Consider the following 23,253-nt stretch of genomic DNA (forward strand, 5'->3'; position numbering starts at 1 on the left):
AATTTTATGCTGGTGCACACAAGATAGTATTATCATTGTAAACTGCAATTATTGACGAAAAGCTTCCATCTTCAAGAATTTCAATATATTTTTTTTCAAATTTCTGTATATTAAAATATTTATTTTCCTTTCCTAGACAGACGATTAATAATGAATTGCGAAACTTAAATAATTTTTTTCTAAAATTAGGGAATTTTATATTAGTGCACACAAAAATATATTATTGTAAACTGCAACTATTAATCGGAACGCTTTCTCCTTCGAGAATTTCGAAATATTTTTCAAATCCCTGTACATTGCAATATTTATCTTCCTTCTCTAGGGAGACGATTGCGATGAATTTTAAAACTTTAATAATATTTTATTTTTATAAAATTAGAGAATTTTATGCTGGTGCACACAAGAATGGTATTATTATTGTAAACTACAATTATTAACAAAAAAGCTTTTATCTTCAAGAATTTCGAAATATTTTTCAGGTCCTTGTACATTGAAATATTTATCTTCCTTTTCTAGGCAGACGATTGTGATAAATTTCAAAACTTTAATAATTTTTTAAAATTAGAGAGTTTTATGCTGGTGCACACAAGAATGGTATTATTTTATTTTAGTTAATAATTACAGTTTACAATAATATTATTCTTGTGTGCATCAGTATAAAATTAGCTAATTTCATACATAAGAATAATCTTATTGTAAACTGCAATTATTATCTGAAACACTTCCATCTTCAAGAATTTTGAAATATTTATTTTCAAATTTCTGTATATTAAAATATTTATTTTCCTTTTTTAGACGATTGCGATGAATTTCAAAACTTTAATAATTTTTTTGTATAAAATTAAAAAATTTTGTGCTGATGCGAGGATATTAAGTAGTTGCATTGTGAATTGCAACTATTAAGAGCTTTTATAATTTTGAAATATTTTTCCGCTATACATTACAATATTTATCTCTCTTCAATAATTTTTTCTTTTTGATACATTACACTGTAACAATTTATAACAGCTATAGGCATTTACAAAGGTTTTTTTTCGAAGACCCAATTTTGTATAAAATGAAAGAATTTGTTATCATTTAAAAAAATTTTTTATACAAGAGAGAATTATATCTTGATTCATTTTTTATTTATTAATTGATTTATTAAAATTGATTTATTTTAATAGATTTATTAAAATTCTTTTATTAATCGTTTTTCATTTTTATTTGAGTTTTCATTGAATAACAATCATAGGAACGCGTTGGATATTCTATTTAATTGAAAATAATATTTTTTTGAAAGAAAATGAATAGTCACTGATGGTCTCACTAATAGATATAGCACTATAAATCAATGAAATCTCGCTGAATGAATTAGTGTTAATTGCTACTCTTCAATCTGTGATATAATATCATATATACGAGATAAATTTGTAGCTATATATATATTTTTTTTTATTAAAAAAATATTTGAGTTGCCCAAGAATCTCGCGTTCATTTTTTATTTGTTTTCCCTAAGATAAATACTCACTCACTAATCTTCGATGAAATCTTCTAAGTAACTTTAATCGACATTTTCATAGATTCAATTTACGAGTAGAGAATCAAATTGATTAAACTTCAAATTATATAAAAAAAGAGAATAAGCTTTTACTTACATTAAGAATTAAATCAAATACAATTTATAAACCATAGGTTTAATAAATCGCAAGCTCTGGAAGAATTAATTTTAAAATCGATTAATAAGTATCCAGGTATCCAAACTAAATTTAAATATCAAAAATATGCGGAAATTTTTCTTAATCTGAAAAACAATTTTGTATAAGTGAGTCTTGGAGTTTGAAAAAAATATTTATTAATTCATGAATTTAATAATTTAATAATTAATTTTAATATCAATGAAAAAGTATCCAGGTACCGAAGCCAAATTTAAATATAAAAAGTATGCGGAAATTAGTCTTCCTCTGATATTCAGGAATCCATACATTAATCGAAATATTGAAAAAATAATGCATTGATGGAGGGGTTAATAGACATTTTTTCGAATTGATAAACATTGATAGACATTTTTATAAAATTTCGATGAATTAGGTATTTCAATATCTCTTGGACGCGAGAAAAGACGCAGTGCAGTCCCACCCTTCTCGATCTTCCACGACTCTTCGATATAAAAATCGCACGATAGAGAGGACGAAATCGATCGTGTACGGCGATGGCGAAAGTTTCGCGACCATGAGTCATCTTAATTGGCTTAATGCGGACAAGTTACAGCGCAACACTCTCTCTCTCTCTCTCTCTTGCTTTTCATCCCTTCCTCTTTCTCTCTCTTTCTAACATCCCTTCTAGCGCGCGCTTTTTCTCGATTCCGCCGTGCAAGAATCGCCATCTGGAAGTTTCTTGCAGGACGTATGTATGTACGTGCAGAATTCTCCCAAGGGTCTCTCTCCCTCTCTCTTTCTCTCTCTTTCTCCTACGTTAGCGATGCTGTAACACGACAACGACGACGATTACGGCGAACTGCATTGCGATGGTTACACCGCGATTCTCTCGCCCTCTCCTTTTATCGGACGTAGTTCGGCTTTAATGAAACTTTTTGCCGGGAATTAATGCTACATCCGACGCTCCAATGCTGGTCAAGATTTGTTGCAAGCCGTAATAACACGTAGAATAAAAGGTGACAAGAAAGATTTAATAGAAATAAAATAGATTCTATAAAAAGAGAGAAACAAGAGATAGTGAAGAGAGAAGAGGGAAGAGAGGAGGGAAAAGATAGATAAAGATAGAATGAGAGAGAGTGAGGAAAAGAGAGAGAGAAGAAGGAGAGAAGAGAGAGAGAGAAGAGAGGAGAGAAAACAGAGAGAAGATAAGAGAAGATATAAATATAAAAGTAGAGGAGAGTAGGAGAGTAAACATATGATATGAATATATAGAATAAAAGATATGATATAAACATATACATATATATTAATATATAATATATATATATAATATATTAATATATAACATATAATATAAATATATATATATATATATTAATATAACTAATATTTATTATCACGAGAAAGCCCTAAAAATAATATCTCTCGACTCTTGGCTTATAAAATTCTAATTATATGTATTTAAAAAAAAAAATAAAATTTATGATATTACGCCATCTTCACGTTTTATAATCTTCTGCTCTCCGAACTCGAAATTGCTCGTCCCCGAGCGTGATAAAGTGTAGTCGGGAATAGGGAGTAGGGTGGCTCGGTTCCTCCTTCGAATTTTGCGGGCCGCAAGCTCTTACTCGATTAAAGACCAAAGATTTCTCATTCGGGACAAGAAGATCGTCTGGGAGAGTTGTTTCCACGAGATCATGTAAATCGGTTAGGGGGAGAGGACCGGGGGGAGGGAAAGGGGTGGTTGTAGGTGGACCGCTGCCAAGCCAAATCGAAAAGGGAACTCGTGCGAGGAGGATATACGAAGGACCCAAGGTAGGACTCCGAGCATGCTCGATTTCTTCCTTGGCGTCGACTCGCGAATAAATTTAATATCCTGTGCCGCAATTCTACACTTGCGGAACGATAAAAGCTACCCCTCCCCCTCCACCCTTCTCTCGCCCTGACATGTCTCTCCCTTCGCTAAGCGTTCTCATTTTGGGGTCAAGTGGGGAATTGCTTTAGTTTCAGCGCGCCAGAATTCGCGACACTCGTGAAATTTGAGCGCGTCACGTTTGCGAAAATGTGCGCAGGGACCCTTTGGAGATTGATAAACGCAGCAAAACTGCCGAATTTTACGTTGCGCCATTTCTTTTTTATATTTAACTCTTGAGCAACGAATGTTTGTTCAAGATTAAAATCCAAAATTCAATTTAATGGTTTTATCTGTTTATCATTAATTATCACACTGAAAAAAATATTTATTAAATTATTTAGATAGTAAAATCCTTTTCAAAATAAATAAAATTTATTAAACAAATTATCTCTGGAAATATTTATTTATTTAATAATTTAAATATTTATTAATTTTAAGACTTTTGAGCAACAAATGTTTGTTCATGATAAAAATTCAATTTAATCGTTTTATCTATTTATCAATAATTATCACACTGAAAAAAATTTATTAAATTAAAATAAATATTTATTTCAATACTGCCTTATAAATTATTTGAAATTAATAATATTGATTTAATGTGAAAAAAAAATATTTATTTGATATAAGAAAATTCTTTTCAAAACAAATAAATATTTATTAATTTAATAATATTTTTTCAGTGGAGTATTATGAATAATTTATTTTTACGAAATTATGAAGCTCTCTTATTTGATTTAAAAATCTAGTCGAGATGACATTCTTTATTACCCTCTATTTAATTATTTAAAATGTTCACGATTAAAAAAAATTATTAATATATCCTTCGATCAATTTTAGCATAAATGGATATCATAGCTCGAAAAAAGTGACGTTAACAATATCGATATTGAAATTAACACGGAAAAGTGAAACTTGTAAAAAAAAAAAAAGTGCGGTTACACTGGTAAACCGGATGGAAGTTTCAGAAAGCGGGAAGAGGGCGGATAAAGCCAGAGTTCGTTATCAGAAATAATATCTCCGCCCAGACACTGGTAATCAAGCGGCTCGACCTTCCTTCCGTTGCTACGTCGCTTCCGGCTTCCCGCTTCGTCGCGGTCATTAAACAATGCAATCCGCGATTGTACTCGACCGAGAAATTAATTTTCCGGCTTCGTTAGTACCATAATGAGCTCGTCGGCGCCGATCGCGCGGCAAAATGCACGACTCATCGCGCTTTTCGCGATGAGTCGTCAAGCAGAGACTCTCTGCTGCTCCACGATAATCCCGCGATTGTTAATTTCTCTTTAGCGTGCCGGAATTTCGGGCTTTGCCAGATAATAATTGACAATTATCCTTTAAATATCGCGCAATTATTTTAATTGCGTGTCCCAAATTTAAATTTGTTCATTGTGACGTGAATTTTAAAGTAAAAGGGAGTGAACGACTATATGTATATATTTAAAAATACTTGGACTGAATGTTTTAATTTTTATATAATTATTAAAAGTATTAAATGTCTAATGTTTATTATTATATATTATATAATATATTATATAATATAATAAATTATATTAGGTATATAATTATATTATAATATATAATATAATATAATAAATTATATTTTTATATATTTTATAATTATATTATAAAATATATTATACAATATACCTAATATATAATATAATAAATTATATTATATAATTATATTATGTAATATATTATATTATATATTATATATTATATAATAATTTATTTTTCTTCGAAACTTGTATAATAACAAATAGTAACAATAATCTTTTTTCTAATTCTTTCTTTATCACAAGTTAAAATCACTATAAATATTATACTTTTAAATATATGATCTCTTTTTATATTTTATTAATTTTTATCAAGCTTCTGCACAGACGGAAAAATCAGCGATTTAAAAAAATAATTATTTTATAATTTCAAGTATTAGACAGGACAAGAAAGCACTCATGTAGCTCTGTTTCAAGTCATGTTTTTTCATTATATTTTAATTTCGCGGAAAAGATAAAATGTAAAGAAGAAGAGATGCATTTTTATACGTGCAATCTTATTAATATCACAATGTTTCTCATTCAAACTGCATCGCGATTAATTAAGAATTCATGTAGCTATTTTTGTTTGGCGAGGAGAATTTTGCGCAAATCTTTTTCCCGACAAATTCGCAAGAAAGGCGAGTCGACGTTATTCGAATCGACGCTAGTTTGCGCCGGATGCAAGAAAGGTGCAAGTTTTCCTTAAGTCTAAACGACGAGGGAAACTAGCTTCTGGCGAACAAAAGACAATACCGCGTTTGCGGGAAACTTTTCCGCGAATGGTTATTAACACATTCGCAGTAACGAGGGCCATTAAAGGCGCGCCAGGTTGCGCAAGAATGTAATAATTTACAGCGGCAATACGTCGAGAAGTAAAGTCGAGTAATTTGAAAAAAAAAAAAAAAAAAACAGAAACACGTTTCCTATTCAAAACACTATATACATATTGGCTCATTAAATCTCTCTTAATATTCGTGGATGTGAAAATTTTTTCCTTTATCGAAAGCTCCCGCATATCTCGCATATAGTTAATACATTCTCCATAAGTGGCGCGAATATGTGGAATAATTAATTCGTGATCGGAAAATAGGAAAATCGCGCTGGAAATCGAGCTCTCGCGCGATACGTGGAATTTCAATTAAGCGACTGGTGTTTTCGCGGTTCCGCGAAATTCCGCTTCTGGTCTCGATTCGTGGTCAACGATATCGAAATCCAATCCTTAAAGAACCAGAAATGTCAAACCTAACCTAACCTAACCTAACCTAACACCTAACCTAACCTAATCTTACCTTACCTAACCTAATCCAATCCTTAAGGAACCAGAAATGTCAAAGTCTCGAGCGTTCATTGAAAGACCTATAATCATTCGCATTGCTACACTGAAAAATAATTGTTAACTTGACTATAAACACTTTTAACTAAATATTATTTTGTTAATTAGACATCTACGAATACTTAAATTAAATATATAGAATATTATAAATCTAACAAAACGTATATCCGAGTTAAATATTAATATATGTTCAATTGACGAAATAGTAATTTAGTTGAGTTAAGTTTAGGTTTAGTCAAGTGAACACATTTTTACTGCCAAATGAATAATTTATTTGAAACAAATAAATATTATTAGTTGCAAATAAATGATTTATTTAACAGTATTAAAATAAATACTTATAAGAATTAACTGAATTTTTTTTTCAGTGTATGGAATGGAATACTGTACCTATATTAAGAATATCAAGGTACCAAAGTAACGAATAATTTCTCTGACAGAAAAAAAAAATAACTTTTTTTCACGCAAACAAAGATGAGCAAGTTTTATAAGCAAAGAAGGTTTCAAAAAGTTTCTGTAAGTGTGATATGCGGAGAATTTTCTCTTAGAATTTACTTTAAAAATCATGGTAATCGTAGGACAATATATATGGTATTGGAACAATTTTATAAGAATTTCTCTGATTAATATTTATCACAATAAAATATATTAATAATGTATACATAGTAAAATTAATCGAACATATTTTATATCTGATTGTGGTAGATATTAATATATTTTAATCAGAGAAGCTCTTATAAAATTCTTCTAATATCGTATTATCCCACGATTACCACGATTTTCAGGGTAAAATCTAAGAGAAAATTCTCTCTCCCGGTAAAAAATTTTTTATATACCTATAACAATATAAAATTATATAGAAATATATAAAATTATGCATATATAATCGCAAAATTATATATGAAATATGTCCATATATAATTAGATAAACATGCTTTTTATATATAATTACATAAATTTATATGTATATATAACTATATAATTATATATAAAAAAATTTTACCGGACTGTGTATATTTAAATAATTAAAAATATAAAACAATGTTATATCTATTATTATTATTATTATTATTATTTGATCCCTACTGTTCGGAACGAAAAGCGTATATATAATGCTGTTTCTTCCAGTACTGAGCAATCTAAATAATTCTTTTGTACCGTACGCGAAATTAAAACGCTTTGAATACGCCGCAGAGGATTAATGAAAGTTTCTCGAACTACTTCCATCTTGCACCCTTTTTCACTTTATACCGATTTTTTTTTCTCTCCTTTTCCCATCGTGTTCTCCTGGAATGATATCGCTTCCTTTTTGTATTTAAATCGAGAAAAAAGTGACGCGCTCTTCCCTTTCCTCTCTCTTTGCCTATGAAAATTTGTCCGACTACAAAGATCTGTAGCTTCTTTGCAGCGAATATTTTCCTCGTTTCTTGCGCAACAAATTTCTTATCGGCAAAATTAATTAAAATGAAATTATTAATTCGTTATTTCTCTTTGCAAACATCGATGGCGATTCTTCGTTTATATTTGTTGCAGTTTTTTATGCATATAAGTATGTAGGAGCTCAGATAGCTTCAGAAGCTTATAATTTTAAGCAGTGTTGTGCTCAGATGATTTTAAAATTAGCTAAGTAAAAATGTGAGATAAAATATGCAAATTCATCTTACATAAGATAAAGATAATTTTTTGTTTGAAATATATTTAGATTAAAGATAAAATTATATGGCGATTCATCTAGATAATTTTCTAGATAATAATTTTTAAGATTGCTTATAACTGTAAACACAGTTATAAAAAAAAATTTCAATTATAAAGAAAATATAAAAATATATTTATATTTATATATAAAATAAAATATATATAAAATATAAATTATATATAAAATAAAAAATATTCATATTTATATATAAAATATATTCATATTAAGCGATATAAAAATGTCTTCATATTTTTATTTATAAATTTTTATCGCTCACCGCTCAAATTCTACTATTTAAGTATTTTTATGTGATATGATTTTAAACCAAAATTATCTGAAAATTATTCTAGATAATTTAATAAAGATAATACTTGTTTTCATCTAAGATGCAGATATAAATAACATGTATTTTCATTATTTATATAATAAAGATAAGATGACGCGAAAATTTCATCTAGATAATCATCTATATCATTTTATTTAGATAACAGCAAACACTGCTTATAAGTTAATTGAAAAAAAAAACTTTCGAGAACTCAACTAATGTCTAATTTAATTAATCTAAATAATTGAGTCGTGTCTTTGACCGGCTGATTGGCTCATTCAATTCCTCGTCTTTAATCACAAGCGCGACGATCGCGGATCCGCGTAATCCGCTCGTCTCGGCTTAATTGCAGCGAAACATAAATTCTTCCGGGGCTTTCCGTTGCTCGCTCTCGCAAAGCTATATTAATTCGAACCGGGAATTCCGAACGGAAACGAGAACGGAATGGGCTGGATCGTTAATGGCGACGATCGAGGCCGTCCGCTCGTTATTAGCGCGGGAAAACTCGGCGAAAAGGGGATTAAAAAAGAAAAAAGGAAAAAAAAAACAAAATAGCCGAGCCGTTACAGTGTGCCGGCACGTCGTTCTCGTCAACTTTGTATTCGTTTATACCTTCGACGACTTTCAAACGCACTATGCGCCCCGATAAGAGGCTCTCGAAATCACAAAATTCCATTAAAACATGGTCCGCCGAAGTTTAAACAAAAATATTCGATACACATTCGTATATATATATATATATGTATCGTAAAAAAATATATATCACGAGAAAAAAATTAAAATTGTATTTATTTTCGGATCGACGTATCATGTATGTATTTATTTTATATATCTTTCACCGTGATATCTTCCAAATATATTAACAATATTTTTGTTACTTCATTTTGCTTTAAACAACACCGTGATGACAAGATTTTGATTTGGGAATATAAAATAAATATGATTCCAGCGAGAGAAATTTGTAAAATAATTATTTTGTTAAAATTATTATTTTAATTGCATATATATATATAATTTTATATTATATATTATATATTAATATACATATAATAATATATAAATATATAATTATATATATATATATATATATACATATATATTATATAATGTATTAATATATAATATATTAATGTATAATATATATTATATATTAATATATTATATATTAATATATAATATATGTATATTAATATAAATATATAATATATTAATATATAAAATTAGTTAAATAAAAATAAAATTAAGCTTCGCGACATCCTTATAAAATTGTCTGTACCCTCAGGATATATATTCTCCCTTCGAAAGGCTTCTCATTTTCCAATTTAAAATTCCGACAGGTCTTTGAAATATTCCGAATTACGAGCCGCGCCCGATTTCCAGTGTCAGATTCAATCGGAGCGATTCGTTCGGCGCGAAAATCACTCCTGCAATTTCAGGACCCCTTTTCCTTCACGGGCGATACATATCAAACGGGACAAAACGCTCGCGCTTGTCGAACGGTAAATCGAAAAAAGTTCTCTTTTTTTCCTGATTTTTTTCCCCCTTTTTTTTTGCGCGCGCGTCTTGATCCTGTCGATTCCAGAATTCGCGACGCCTGAATCCGAACCGAAACGAACAGATCGAACATTTCGTACATGGCACGTCGACCCATCAGGTAGTCGCGATCTCCGAGTTTCTTACCGCCTCACCCTCGGCTTTATCATCCCTTCCTCGACCCTCCTCCGTCTCCTCGCGACATTCTTTCCCTTTTTACTCGTCGGCGCGGAAAAATCCCCGAGATTTTCCTGGATCTTTCCGAAACCACACGGACTCCGAAAAGTCAAGCCCGAGCACGTCGATCGCGCGCCGCGATGTCGAGTGTGTGTTAACATACAAGGGGTGGTAAAAGGGGTGGGAAAGATGCGACGTATGGTTTCTTGCAGGATCAATCGCTTTCCGCGGAATTCCTACCGTCTGCCTTTTCTGAAAATTCCCAATTTCCGCGCGACTCCCAGTATCTCGAAATTTATACATGAACAGCGACACATAAATCCCTTCGCCCGGGAGAGACGATAACGTTTACGAACAAGATTTTCGAATGGAGAGAGAAAATAATAAGTTACTTTTATTTGATTTTATAGATGATCGCGTTTGTATTATAATTTGCGAGAAAAATCGGGACAGAAAGCTATACTTATATGTATTTCTATTTATTCTGATATATATCTATTTTATTCTTCCAACTTCCTATGTGTCATAAAATTTGATCTAAATTTTTTGCAAAATTGCAGATTGTCCAAAATTTTATTTCGTATATATTATTATAGATAAATAATATTTAAATTATTTGATTTTATAGATGATCGTCTATTATAATTTGCGAGAAAAATCGGGACAGAAAGCTACTTATATGTATTTCTATTTATTCTGATAGATACCTATTTTATTCTTTCAACTTTCTATGTGTCATAAAATTTAATCTAAATTTTTGCAAAATTACAGAGTGTCTAAAATTTCATCTCGTATATATTATTATCAGTGTTGTGTTTAGATGATTGAAAAATTAGCTAGATAAAGATGAGATAAATATATGTAAATTCGTCTTAGATAACATGAAGATCATTTTGTTTTAAATATATCTGGATAAAAGATAAAATTATATGACGATTCATCTAGATAATAATTTTTAAGACTGCTTATGTAAACACAGTTATAAAAAAAATGTTAATTATAAAAGGAATATAAAAATATATTTTTATTGATAAATTTTTATCACTTACTGCTTAAGTTCTCCTATTTAAGTATTTTTATGTGCTATGCTTCTAAACCAAAATTATTCTAGATAATTTAGTAAAGATAATACTTTTTTTCATCTAAGATGCAGATATAGATAATACATATAAGATAACGCCAAAGTTTCATCTAGATGATCATCTATAGAATTTTATTTAGATAACAGCAAACACTGATTATTATATATAAATAATATTTAAATTAATGTACAAATATACAATATATTATGTAAAAATGTGTAATCTACATAATTCTTTGCTTATTTCAAGACAGATTCCGATGTCCTGAATTCATCTCGATAGATAATGAAATTTCATATCATTAAGCCTCTCCCTCGTCCTTTCACAAAATTATGGAGGACGCATTCTTGCTCTTTCACCGGCCGGCTCTTTGATGCGCAAAAGTCTAATCGAGAGCAAAGCAGGGATGAGAAAAATGTATCAGAAGCGTCGGTCTGGGCAAGTTCGTGGTCAGAAAGATCAAAGGGGACGTGTAATTTGCGAGAAAGATGGATGCCCTCGAGGGTACTTCGTGTGTGCATACATGTGTGTACATATGTATTGAGAGATCCTTCGTAAAAGCGATAACATATATAGTCTTATATAATGCAATATGCTCGTCTAAAAACTACCAAAGAGAAACAGCAAAAATGATTTCTGAATTTTTTAACACGTTGTTTAGCATGATATTTTTAACACGAACATATTTTTATTAATAAATATTTTTCTAATCAAACTTTGGAAATTAATAAAGATCTGTGGAATTTGAGTTTACGTGGAAAAAATTAGAATTAAAAAATTTTAACTCCAATAAAGTGTCGTTTTTCAAATTCAGATATATATTTTAAAAATATTATTATATTTTTATAAAAATATTTATTAAAGATATAATCGGAGAATTTGAGAAGTTAGAAATAAAAATTGACATTTAAAATCTTTATCGTCTAATTATTAAATTTGAATTTATATTATACATAAAAAATTAAAAATTTAAATATAAATTTAAATTAAATAAATAAATAAAATAAATTTGAAAATTTTTGTCTGACATCTTGGAAATATAAATATATAATAATAATAATATTTATAAAATATTTAAAAAATAATATTTATAAAATATTATTATTATATATTTATATTTCCAAGATGTCAGACAAAAATTTTCAAATTTATTTTATTTATTTATTTATTTATTTTCTTTAAATTTCTATTAAAATTTTCAATTTTTTATGTATAATATAAATTCAAATTTAACAATTAGACGATAAAGATTTGTCAATTTTTATTTCCAATTTCTCAAATTCTCCGATTATCATTTTCTCAAACCGCAAGAAATTCCAGCGATTTTAGAAGTGCTTATCGGGAGATAATTGTAAAAAGATGTGTATTTATGTATTACGAAAAAGAGATCTGTGTTTGGAGAATGTCGCGCATGTTGACAGGAAAGAAAATATTGGAGCAGAATTGTAGAATCGCATGTACTGCATTAAAGCTTGATTTATCAACGACCGACTTCGTTCCACCTTTCAAACGTGTAGAAATATCGTCGCATAAATTTCGAAGAGCTTATGCCAAGCCTCTCTTCGTTTTTCTCACGACGTCGCGCGGAAATCTTTTTGGATTTACGAGATTACAATCTTCATGTATTTGCGAACGAATCGTTGTAACAAGATACGAATATCCATTCTCTCGTAATATATATAACTTATAAATATATCGGTTTAACCATAAATTATATACTGACGTTAATATAATTTTTTTTATATGTATATTATACAATCACGTTTGTATTAAAACAATTTATAAAATATTCATTTATGTAATATCTATTCTCTCATAATATTTATCACTTAAATATTATTATCCATATAAATTGTATTTTATTATTAATATAATTTCTAGTATAATTATTATCCTGAAAATAATTTATATAACATCCATTTAAATAATAACCATTCTCTCATAAATTTAATAACTTAAAATATCATTATCCGTAAAGTGTATTATAATTAATTTAATCATTTTTAATATACATGTATAATCACGGCCGTATTAAAATAATTTATATATCGTTTTAGGGAAACTGTATTGCACGGTTTAAATTGCGGAAAAAAAAATTCTTTTTCGGACAAACAACGTTGAAGACAAATTCGAAATAAATAGCAGAGAGAAGAGGGCATTATTTGGTGCAATTTGTGGATGCGTTAAGGCACGGCGACGATTCGCGAAGCAAATGTTTTCGGCGTCGGAATGCAACCGGAATAATGCCGCAATTTTACGCTTCGCGAAACGTTACGACGTTTTAAGCGAGCCGCGCGGAATATTGACGACTTTGTTTGCTATTAATTTAATCGCGACTACATTTCGTTTGCGCAAATCGGAATTTTAAAGATTCTCGCCGCTTTATTTTAATCGCCCTAAACGAGCCCGCTTCCCAGTTTGGTGGGAAAATTACAACGTAAACTAATTATCGCAAAATTTATATTGCAAATTATTGTAAATTATTAATACCTATAGCTTTTTGTTATTTTAATTAATAATCATTTCTTATACACGGCGTGTATTTCAATTTTCTGATCTGTCGATCCGCGCTTATCTGTTTTCCTCCTTTGTATTCATATACCCTGTTTTTTTATTTAAATAAAATAAGTGAATAAATTTATTACAAAATCAAATAATAAATGTTTATTATTTTTTAAACTTGTTTCAGATGGAAGCTTCTGGGCCTGACAGGGTAAAAAGATAAATATTTAACAATAAAATAAATTATAAATAATAATAAAGTTTAAATACAGCTATAAGAGAGATTAACAGATAAGAATATTGGATGATTTTGATAATATTCCTTAAACGGAATAATTCTGCGAAATTCTGGTTATTCCCGAAATTTCCAGTATCTCGAGGCAATTAGATTCGCGGAACGGAAAGCATTAGAAATTAATGCAGCACCGATCATTATTTCGAGTCCTTACAAGTGACTCCGACTCCTCTCTACGGCGTAATTCCAGACACTTTCCGCAACAATGCCGAGGAACGGGCGCATCCTGCGAGCGGAATTTTAAGCGAGCTAGGAGCCAGGAAATTAGGAAGATTTGATCAGTCGGTCCTGGAATTACAAATAACCTTATTATCGTGCTCGGCCCTTTAAACCGAATCTGCTTCTTAAACCGGCATCGCGATCAGCTGATTTATGTCAAGATCTCTTTGCGCAATAAATACCGCATATCAATCTTTGTTTTACATTTATAATCACGTTAAAAGGATGCTGCCGTAGTTCTGTTTTACCGACTTTAAGTTAGGTTAGATCCACTTTTTATTAAATATATACAGATTGAAAAATCCTCCACAATGAAAGTACTGATAATAATGAATGGCAACTAATTCTTTCATGTCATCTCTATTGGGAGCGCCATATTTTGTGCACAAATAAACTGCAGAACTTTTGTATTAAATAAGTATTCTTATGAGTTGAAGCAAGAGGCCGATAAAAAACTGTAATTTTTTAACTTTTATTGTTTTTTATACGAAATTTCAGCGCTCCTCGTTTATTATTATCAGTATTTTAATTGTGGAGAAGGATTTTTTAATCTGTATATTCAATAAAAAGTAAACCTAACCTAACTCAAAGTCGTTAAAACAGTCCCCTTAACTTAGGCAGTGTTATTTAAACAAAATTATAAATAATGATCTAGATAAAATTCTTATCTTTACATATAGATAGAATAATTTTCAGATAATTTTGGTTTAGAATCATAGCACATAAAAATACTTAAATAGCAGAACTTGAACAGTAAGCGATAAAAACTTACATATAAAAATATAAATATATTTTTTATATCCCTTTCATAATTTTTATTTCTTTAAAACTGTGTTTATATAAGTACTTTTAAAAATAATATTATCTGAAAGTTATCTAGATGAATCGCCATATAATTTTATCTTTTATCTAAGATAAATTTACAAATTTTTATCTCACCTTTATCTAGCTAATTTTAAAATCATCTAACCACAACACTGACTGCATCGATCCTTGTTTTACATTTATAATTACGTTAAATAGTTGCATTCGATTCGTTCATTTCCATTTTATCCGACGCGATATTTTACATTGCGTGTTTGGCTCGCGTCGAATTTATACGTTCTCTCTTCTTTTGAAATTTTTATCCGAATAAATTTCTTCGCCCGCTCGGTTTTACATACGTTGTTCTCTCCCATACCTTCCCTATCTCTTTCGCCCCGTTTTTCTTTGCCTCGTGACCCTTCGGTAAGTCGCGCCAGCAATGAAGACAAATTGTCGGCGTCCCGCAGTTTTACGAAGACAGTAATTAATTGCCCTGTCGCGTAACAAGTCCTGCCTTGCCTCGACTATTGACACGCGTCGATTTAGGCAAATCCCTTTTAGATTCCATTTAATACAACGGTTCCCCATTAATTAACTAGCGCCGAAAAACGAGAAAAAAATATTACTATAACAATATATAATTATTAACGTAATAATGAATGACGCGCAATACAGGTAATAATTAGACAAATTGCACAGATAGTAATATTATTTGAACTATTGTCAAATAATGTTACAAATTACAGTAATGTGTATATTAATTACTCGTATAACTAATTATACATGTATCTCAATATCTAGGATGTATTAATTTATTAATTACATGCATATAAAATATATATATATATATATGATATTGAAGATATAAATTACTCTCGTCAACTGTCCTTTTGTTCAACCCGACTGATCGATAAAGTCTGGAGTTTCGAATTTTCTTCAGAGTATCATTTCGCGATTCAATGTCGTCGTCGTTAGTCAATTAAACGACCATTGGAAAGAAAAATTACTACTCCGCTAGTTTCTAGTTTCGAAACAAATTCCGCGCGATGACGAGGATAATAAAGACTCGTTAGTTCCTGCGGAATCGGCAAAATACCGCTAGGAAAAGTCGCTCGTTTGCCGACTTTTTTTCTATCTTGATTGCGCTCGCTTCACAACCCTCCACTCTTTCTAAGAGAATGTCTCGAAAAATAAAGCGCGACGAATTACCGTGAATTATAGCTAGATGGAGAAACAAGCCGCTGTGTAAGTATGTACTATAGCTGCGAATTTAAGGGCGACGAACTAGTAAATTAATTGCGCTAAACGTTCAAGCTGGAAGCGAGCAAAATTTGCCATCGCAAATTCGTGCAAATTTAAAATAACATATCCGAAATAATAAATTAAAACGGATTAAAGCTCTTATGAGGTCCTTTAAATAACAGCTCTTATGAGGTCCTTTAAATATATGTATAAACTTAGACTCCTCTCATATAGATATGTATTTTTTCTAAATACTTAATTAATATTTGCTGCAGAACTTAAAATAACAGCACGAGAAACCCCCCGAAGATTAATGAATAATACATTTTCAGCGAAGAGAGATTAATACAATGAAAAGCATCGGAGAGGGCGCGAAAGAATAACATGAACTAATTAAAATAAAAGTCAGGGAAATTGAAGTAAAATATTTATGATTTCACACTTTTCAATCTTAGCATTATACTCAGCGTTGTGCTTAGATAATTTAAAAATTAGCTAGATAAAGATGAGATAAAATGTGTAAATTTATCTTAGATAAGATGAAGATGATTTTGTTTTGAATATATCTAGAAAAAGATAAAATTATATGGCGATTCATCTAGATAATAATTTTTAAGACTGCTTATGTAATCACAGTTATTTAAAAAAAATATAAATTATAATAGAGATATAAAAATATATCTTTCATATTTTTATTTATAAATTTTTATCGCTTAAGTTCTGCTATTTAATTATTTTTATGTGCTATGATTCTAAGCCAAAATTATCTTAAATAAAATTATCTTAGATAAGATGAAGATGATTTTGTTTTAAATATATCTAGAAAAAGATAAAATTATATAGCGATTCATCTAGATAATAATTTTTAAGACTGCTTATGTGATCACAGTTATTTAAAAAAAAATGTAAATTATAATAGGGATATAAAAATATATCTTTCATATTTTTATTTATAAATTTTTATCGCTTATAAGTTCTACTACTTAATTATTTTTATGTGCTACGATTCTAAGCCAAAATTATCTAAAAATGATTCTAAATAATTTAGTGCAGATAATACTTTTTTTTATCTAACAACAAGATACAGAGATATAGATAATACTTATTTATATTATCTATATAAAGATAAAATGACGCCAAAATTTCATCTAGATAATCATCTATATAATTTTATTTAGATAACAGCGAACACTGATTATACTATATCGTTTCTTCAAAATTTTCCAGACCCGAACTCATAGAAAAATAAATCCTGTCAAACGCGAGTCGCGGCCTCGAATTTCTGGGAATCAAATTTCTCTTGTAGTTAAGATCATTTATCGCACTCTCTCTCTCTCTCTCTCTCTCTCTCTCTCTCTCTCTCTCTCTCTCTCGCTCGCTCTCTCGCTCGCTCTCTCGCTCTCTCGCTCTCGCTCTCTCTCTCTCGTACGAGCAAAAATCGCCCTCGGAAGGGGCGCAAAGATTTACGAGGGGTTGCCACGAGGCACCAGCCATCTTTGAATCACCGTCTCCGCGGAGAGATCGTTTCTCTCCATCCGAGCTTAAAAGTATTTCCTTGCTGTTCTCACCGCTCATTTGAGCTAATAACCCGCGCGCAAAGGGACGAGAGAGAGAGAGAGAGAAGGTAAAAAGGGTGGAAGAGGAGAGAACGTGGCCTTGAGCCCTCGGTTGCTTACAGATGACCCAACCCCGGCTTCTCTGCGCGATGCCGGTTTTTCCTCGCAGTTTTCCAGAGCAAACTTTCCAATTTAATTCAGTTACTGTCTACCGTAAAACATATCCCGAGGATATGTCGGAAAAGAGGAAAAGGGAGATCAACGCACACGAAAGGAGGTCAATCTCCGAAACTTTCTCGGAGCATGTGCGAATTATTATATTATGGATGAAATATTGTATAACGCGTCCAGATCGTTTCGCATCATCTCGTAAAAGTTTGAAAATGTGTATTGGAGTTGTTAACAAGGAGGCGAAATCTGCGAAATGTCACGTCACATTATTAACAGTTTGTGCTTGTAGTTAGAGAAATTTCAAATTAGCAGTGTTTGCTGTTATCTAAATAAAATTATATAGATGATCATCTAGATGAAACTTTGACGTCATCTTATCTTTATATAGATAATGAAAATATGTATTATCTATACCTCATCAATCATAGCATAAACGATACAAATAGTAGAATTTATAAGTAGTATAATAGTAGAATTTAAGCAGTGAGCGATAAAAATTTATAAATAAAAATATGAATACATTTTTATATTGCTTAATATGAATATATTTATTATATAAATATGAATATTTTTTATTTTATATAATTATATTTATATATTTTATATATAAATATGAATATATTTTTATATCTCTCTTATATAAATTCCATTTTTTAATAACTGTTTACATATCAATCATGTCATTACATGTCAATCTTAAAAATTATTTAAATGAACCGCCATATAATTTTATCTTTTATCTAGATATATTTAAAACAAAATCATCTTATCTAAGATAAATTTACATATTTTTATCTGAGCATAACACTGCAAATTAGCTAGATTAATAAATTCATCTTAGATAAGATAATTTTGTGTGTTTTAAATACATCTAGATAAAAGATAAAATTATATGGCGATTCATCTGGATAATTTCCAGATAATATTGTTTAAAAAATGAAAATAAAGGTGATACAAAAGTATTTACATTTTTATTTCTAAGTTTTTATCGCTTTTGTACTTAAATATTTTAAAAAATAACACTTTTTTATTTAAGATACAGATATGGATAATATATATTTTTATTATCTCCACCGAAGAAAAAGTTTCTTATCTTGACTAAACCTTTCAACTAGATATTATTTTGTTAATTAAACCTATAAAAAAATTTAACTTAAATATAACATATTAAATTTAACAAAACGTATATTTGACTTAAATATTAATATGGTATATGTTGATTTAACAAAATAGTGATCTAGTTGAAAGATTTAGTCAAGTTAACAATTTTTAATAAATTTGATAAAAGGCTGTTAAGAGCAGTAAATATAAAAATTCAAATTATGTTACAAAGTGAAGTCATATATAAAAATAATATTCTTTAATCCAATGTCTAATAATAAATTACAATAAAAGGTGACAAAAAAAAGAATTAAACATAAATTTTTAATTTATATTTTAAAATTAATTATTAACAGCCTTTTATCAAACTTATTATAATTTAATAAGAGCCTTGACTTACTACGATTTAACAATTTTTGTTTAGTATGTAGTTGCGAAAACGGGACGATATCTCTCGATATGCAGAAGATCACCGAATGGAACGGGAGTTCGATGAAAGTCGATTTCCGCGGCTATTTCCCGCTTTAATATTAATTACTAGCCGCGCGTGGAGGATCGCCGCGGATAAAATCATTTATTAATCGGCAAATAATGCGACCGCGTGCACAAATGGCGGCTTCATTATGGAATCGCTGCGTGTACAGCTTCCCAATACAGCCAGATAATTGCGTTTCGCCGAAATAAATCTCTCGCTTGACTTCACCAACGTAAATAACCAATAATTAACAACAGGCGTTAGAGCTTAAATTCCCTCGTTATTATTCTATAATTTTCAAGTAAGTTTATTTCTAACTCCGATTGTGCGCATGTGTACGCATGTATGGGTATAACAAAAATTAATAATGAATTAAAAAGAGGAAAAATAGAATTAATTATTTTTGATTATTTCTTTATCTGTATATAAAAACTTGCGCCATTCTTTATAGTTTGTCGAATGAGAGTATTTTAAATTCAGACTTTATTTGAAGAGTTTCTCTCTTTGAATTTATGTGTTTTATATTTAAAATGATTATATAAGTTTAATTTAATTCTCTTATCTAATCTTAGTAGAGTTTTCTATTGTCCAATTTTGACTTTAATTGCTTCAATCTTTTGTGCATTTAAACTTTATCAGTCCCGTTTTGTATCTCTGTAATTCTTTTTTTTCATTCTTTCGCTGATATATCTTGAAATCGAAAGAGAAAAGAGAGAAAGAGAAATTCTCTCTAGAGGAACTTAAGTTACCCTAATAAAATTTTAAATTTAATTTTGAAATTTTTGTCAATTTAAAAGTCGGGCGCTGACTGACTTGATTCATCAGAATTTATTATGCGTTCTTTACTATGCAATTTTTATTATCACGCTCCGCACTTTCGCAAGGCCGTAAAGTTTACGTCGCAAGAAAATAAAGAGTTGGAGGAACGAAAACTAAAGAGTCCCGTACATTCGAATAATTCTCCTTATAATCTAAAGTAGGTTAAAATCATAAGTCTTAATGATAATAAATCTAACAAAAGGAAAAAAAAAGGAAGAAACCAGGGAAGAAACCGCGCGTTTTTTTTCCTAGGTGATGGATAACCAGGAGGTGCCCCATCACCACCTAGTGAATAATAAATAATGCCGGGGGCGGCCTTTAAGAAACCGAAACCCGATAGAGAAAGAATGGAACAATAAGAATGGATCGCCCGATCGCGGAATACATTTAGGTATACCTTCGTCATGCGGTGAAGAAATAGCAGCGGAAGAAGAAGGGAAGAAATAAAAGTCGAGCGCGACCGAGAGACAAGAGAAAGAGATAAAAAGGAATTGTCATCGCATCCGGGTGGCTGCAACCACCCTTGTAACCGCGTCGTGGATATTTCGCCTCCCTCTTCCTTCTTCCCAATTCATCCCCACTCTCTTTCTCTCTTTCTTCGCCCCTCTCTTTACAACCACTGTCATTTGTTTTTACGTTTACTCCTCGTCGTTCCTGAAAATCCTCCGCCAGACCTGGCCGCGCCGCGAGATTTTCTCGAGAAAACGGCGAGAGAGATAGGGAAACGCGGACTATATATATTTCGAGAGAATGAACCATAAAGCTCCTTAGATATTCCGGGAATCTCAATGATTTTTTACGACGTGGGCGTCCGTGGAAATCAGAGTTTTGATAACAGTCGCAGTAATACACGTATCAATGGAATTAATTATATATATATATTTTTATATAATTATATATAATTAACATATATTAATACACATATATATTAATATATTATATAAACATATATATATATATACATTAATATGTAATATAAATATATATATATATATATATATATATATTATTATATTTATATATAAGAAATATAAAAGCGTGCAATATTTTATATATATACATTAATATATAATATAAATATATATATATATTTATATATTATATATTATATATTAATGTATATATATATAATATGTTTATATATAGATATAAATATAAATATAAATATATTATATATATATAATATTATATATTATATATTATATATAATATATATATATATGTTTATATAATATATAATATAATATATATATATGTATATATATTAATATGTAATATATAATATAAAATAATATATATGTATATATATATATATTAATATAAAATTAATTACTATATTTATATATAAGAAATATAAAAGCGTGCAATATTTCTCTTCGTAAATTTCCTGGTCAATTAACGTCTATCTCTACCCTCGAATCGCCGTAGGAAGAGAATAATCGTTACTCACGAATCGTAAAGTTGGTGGGGTTCACGATCTTCGGGCAGACTCTGAAGAGCCCGAGCTTGAATCTCACGCTGGCCACATTGGCGTAGTTTCTCGGTGCATTCGGCAGGGCGAGCTTCTCCTCGGTATGGAGCCAGGTCGGGCCCAGAAGGGCGACGCTGAGGGCCGCTAAAGCGGCGAGGCCGCACACGACCCCGCATCTGGTCAACGCGATACCACCTGGACCACCCGAGCAACACATCTTCGTTTTCCCGAGTAACGGACCTCAGGGTGACATCCTCCGAAGCAAATCACCTGCGCAGCGCGAGAAAAACGCCGCGATTCATCCCTTCGCCCTGCATTTCCGACTTCCCTTTCTCGAATTAGTGTCCTCGATGTTTATTAGGAACAGTCTTGTTTTTTTTTATTTTTTAAATTATTAAAAATTTTTTTTGTATTATTTCTTTTCGCAAACACGAAAGCCAGAAGCTATAATTAATCCCTTTCTCCCTTTTCGTTTCCACTTTTAATAATTTGAGTCGAAAAGATCCCGCACTTTCTCGCGATTATAGGCTCTTTTTGCCTTAAGATGATTTTCAAATTACCTAGATAAAGATGAGATACAAATATGTAAATTTATCTTAGATAAGGTTTTGGTGAGTTTGAATTTAAATATATCTGGATAAAAGATAAAATTATATAGCGATTCATTTAGATAACTTCTGGATAATATTATTTTCTAAATCGCTCATATTATCACACAGTTATAAAAAAATGTAAATTATAAAAATATATGTTCATACTTTTATTTGTAAATTTTTATCGATTATTGCTCAAGTATTTTTATATACTATGATTCTAAAACAAATTATCTGAACTTTATTTTAGATAATTTAGATACTTCAAGATAACACTTTTTTCATCTAATTGTAAGATGCAAATATAAATAATATATATTTTTATTATCTATATGTAAAGATAAGAATTTCATCTAGATGATCATCTATATAATTTTATTTAAATAACACTGCCTAAGTTAAGGGAATGCTGATCATATCTGTTTTACCGACTTTGAGTTAGGTTAGGTTCACTTTTTATTGAATATACAGATTAAAAAATCCTTCTTCACAATTAAAGTACTGATAATAATAAACGGGGAGCGTTGAAATTTCGTATAAAGACAATAAAAGTTAAAAAATTAGTTTTTTATCGGCCTCTTGCATCAGCTCATAAAAATACTTATTTAATACAAAAGTTCTGCAGTTTATTTGTGCGCAAAATAAGACGCTCCCAAGAGAGATGACATGAAAGAACTCATTTATTATTATCAGTACTTTTATTGTGGAGGATTTTTCAATCTGTATATTCAATAAAAAATGAACCTAACCTAACTTAAAGTCGGTAAAA

General features: G+C 30.0%; 1 protein-coding gene across 4 annotated transcripts in view; it reads right to left on the minus strand.

The window, feature by feature from the left end:
* The window catches only part of LOC114938984 (uncharacterized), a 149,700-nt gene that overhangs the window by 91,869 nt on the left and 34,578 nt on the right, over positions 1 to 23,253 (minus strand). For 3 of the 4 annotated variants that reach the window (XM_029313193.2, XM_029313195.2, XM_029313194.2), the window contains exon 2: positions 21,871 to 22,451. The exons of the other annotated variant lie outside the window; for it this stretch is intronic. In XM_029313193.2, the coding sequence (XP_029169026.1) occupies positions 21,871 to 22,108 (238 nt within the window). In that variant the 5' untranslated portion in view covers positions 22,109 to 22,451. The remainder of the gene's footprint in view (positions 1 to 21,870; positions 22,452 to 23,253) is intronic. 4 annotated transcript variants of the gene reach the window in all.

The sequence above is a fragment of the Nylanderia fulva genome, unplaced genomic scaffold (genome assembly GCF_048542155.1).
Source record: "Nylanderia fulva isolate GAGA-0341 unplaced genomic scaffold, ASM4854215v1 Scaffold15, whole genome shotgun sequence".
Lineage (NCBI taxonomy): Eukaryota > Metazoa > Arthropoda > Insecta > Hymenoptera > Formicidae > Nylanderia > Nylanderia fulva.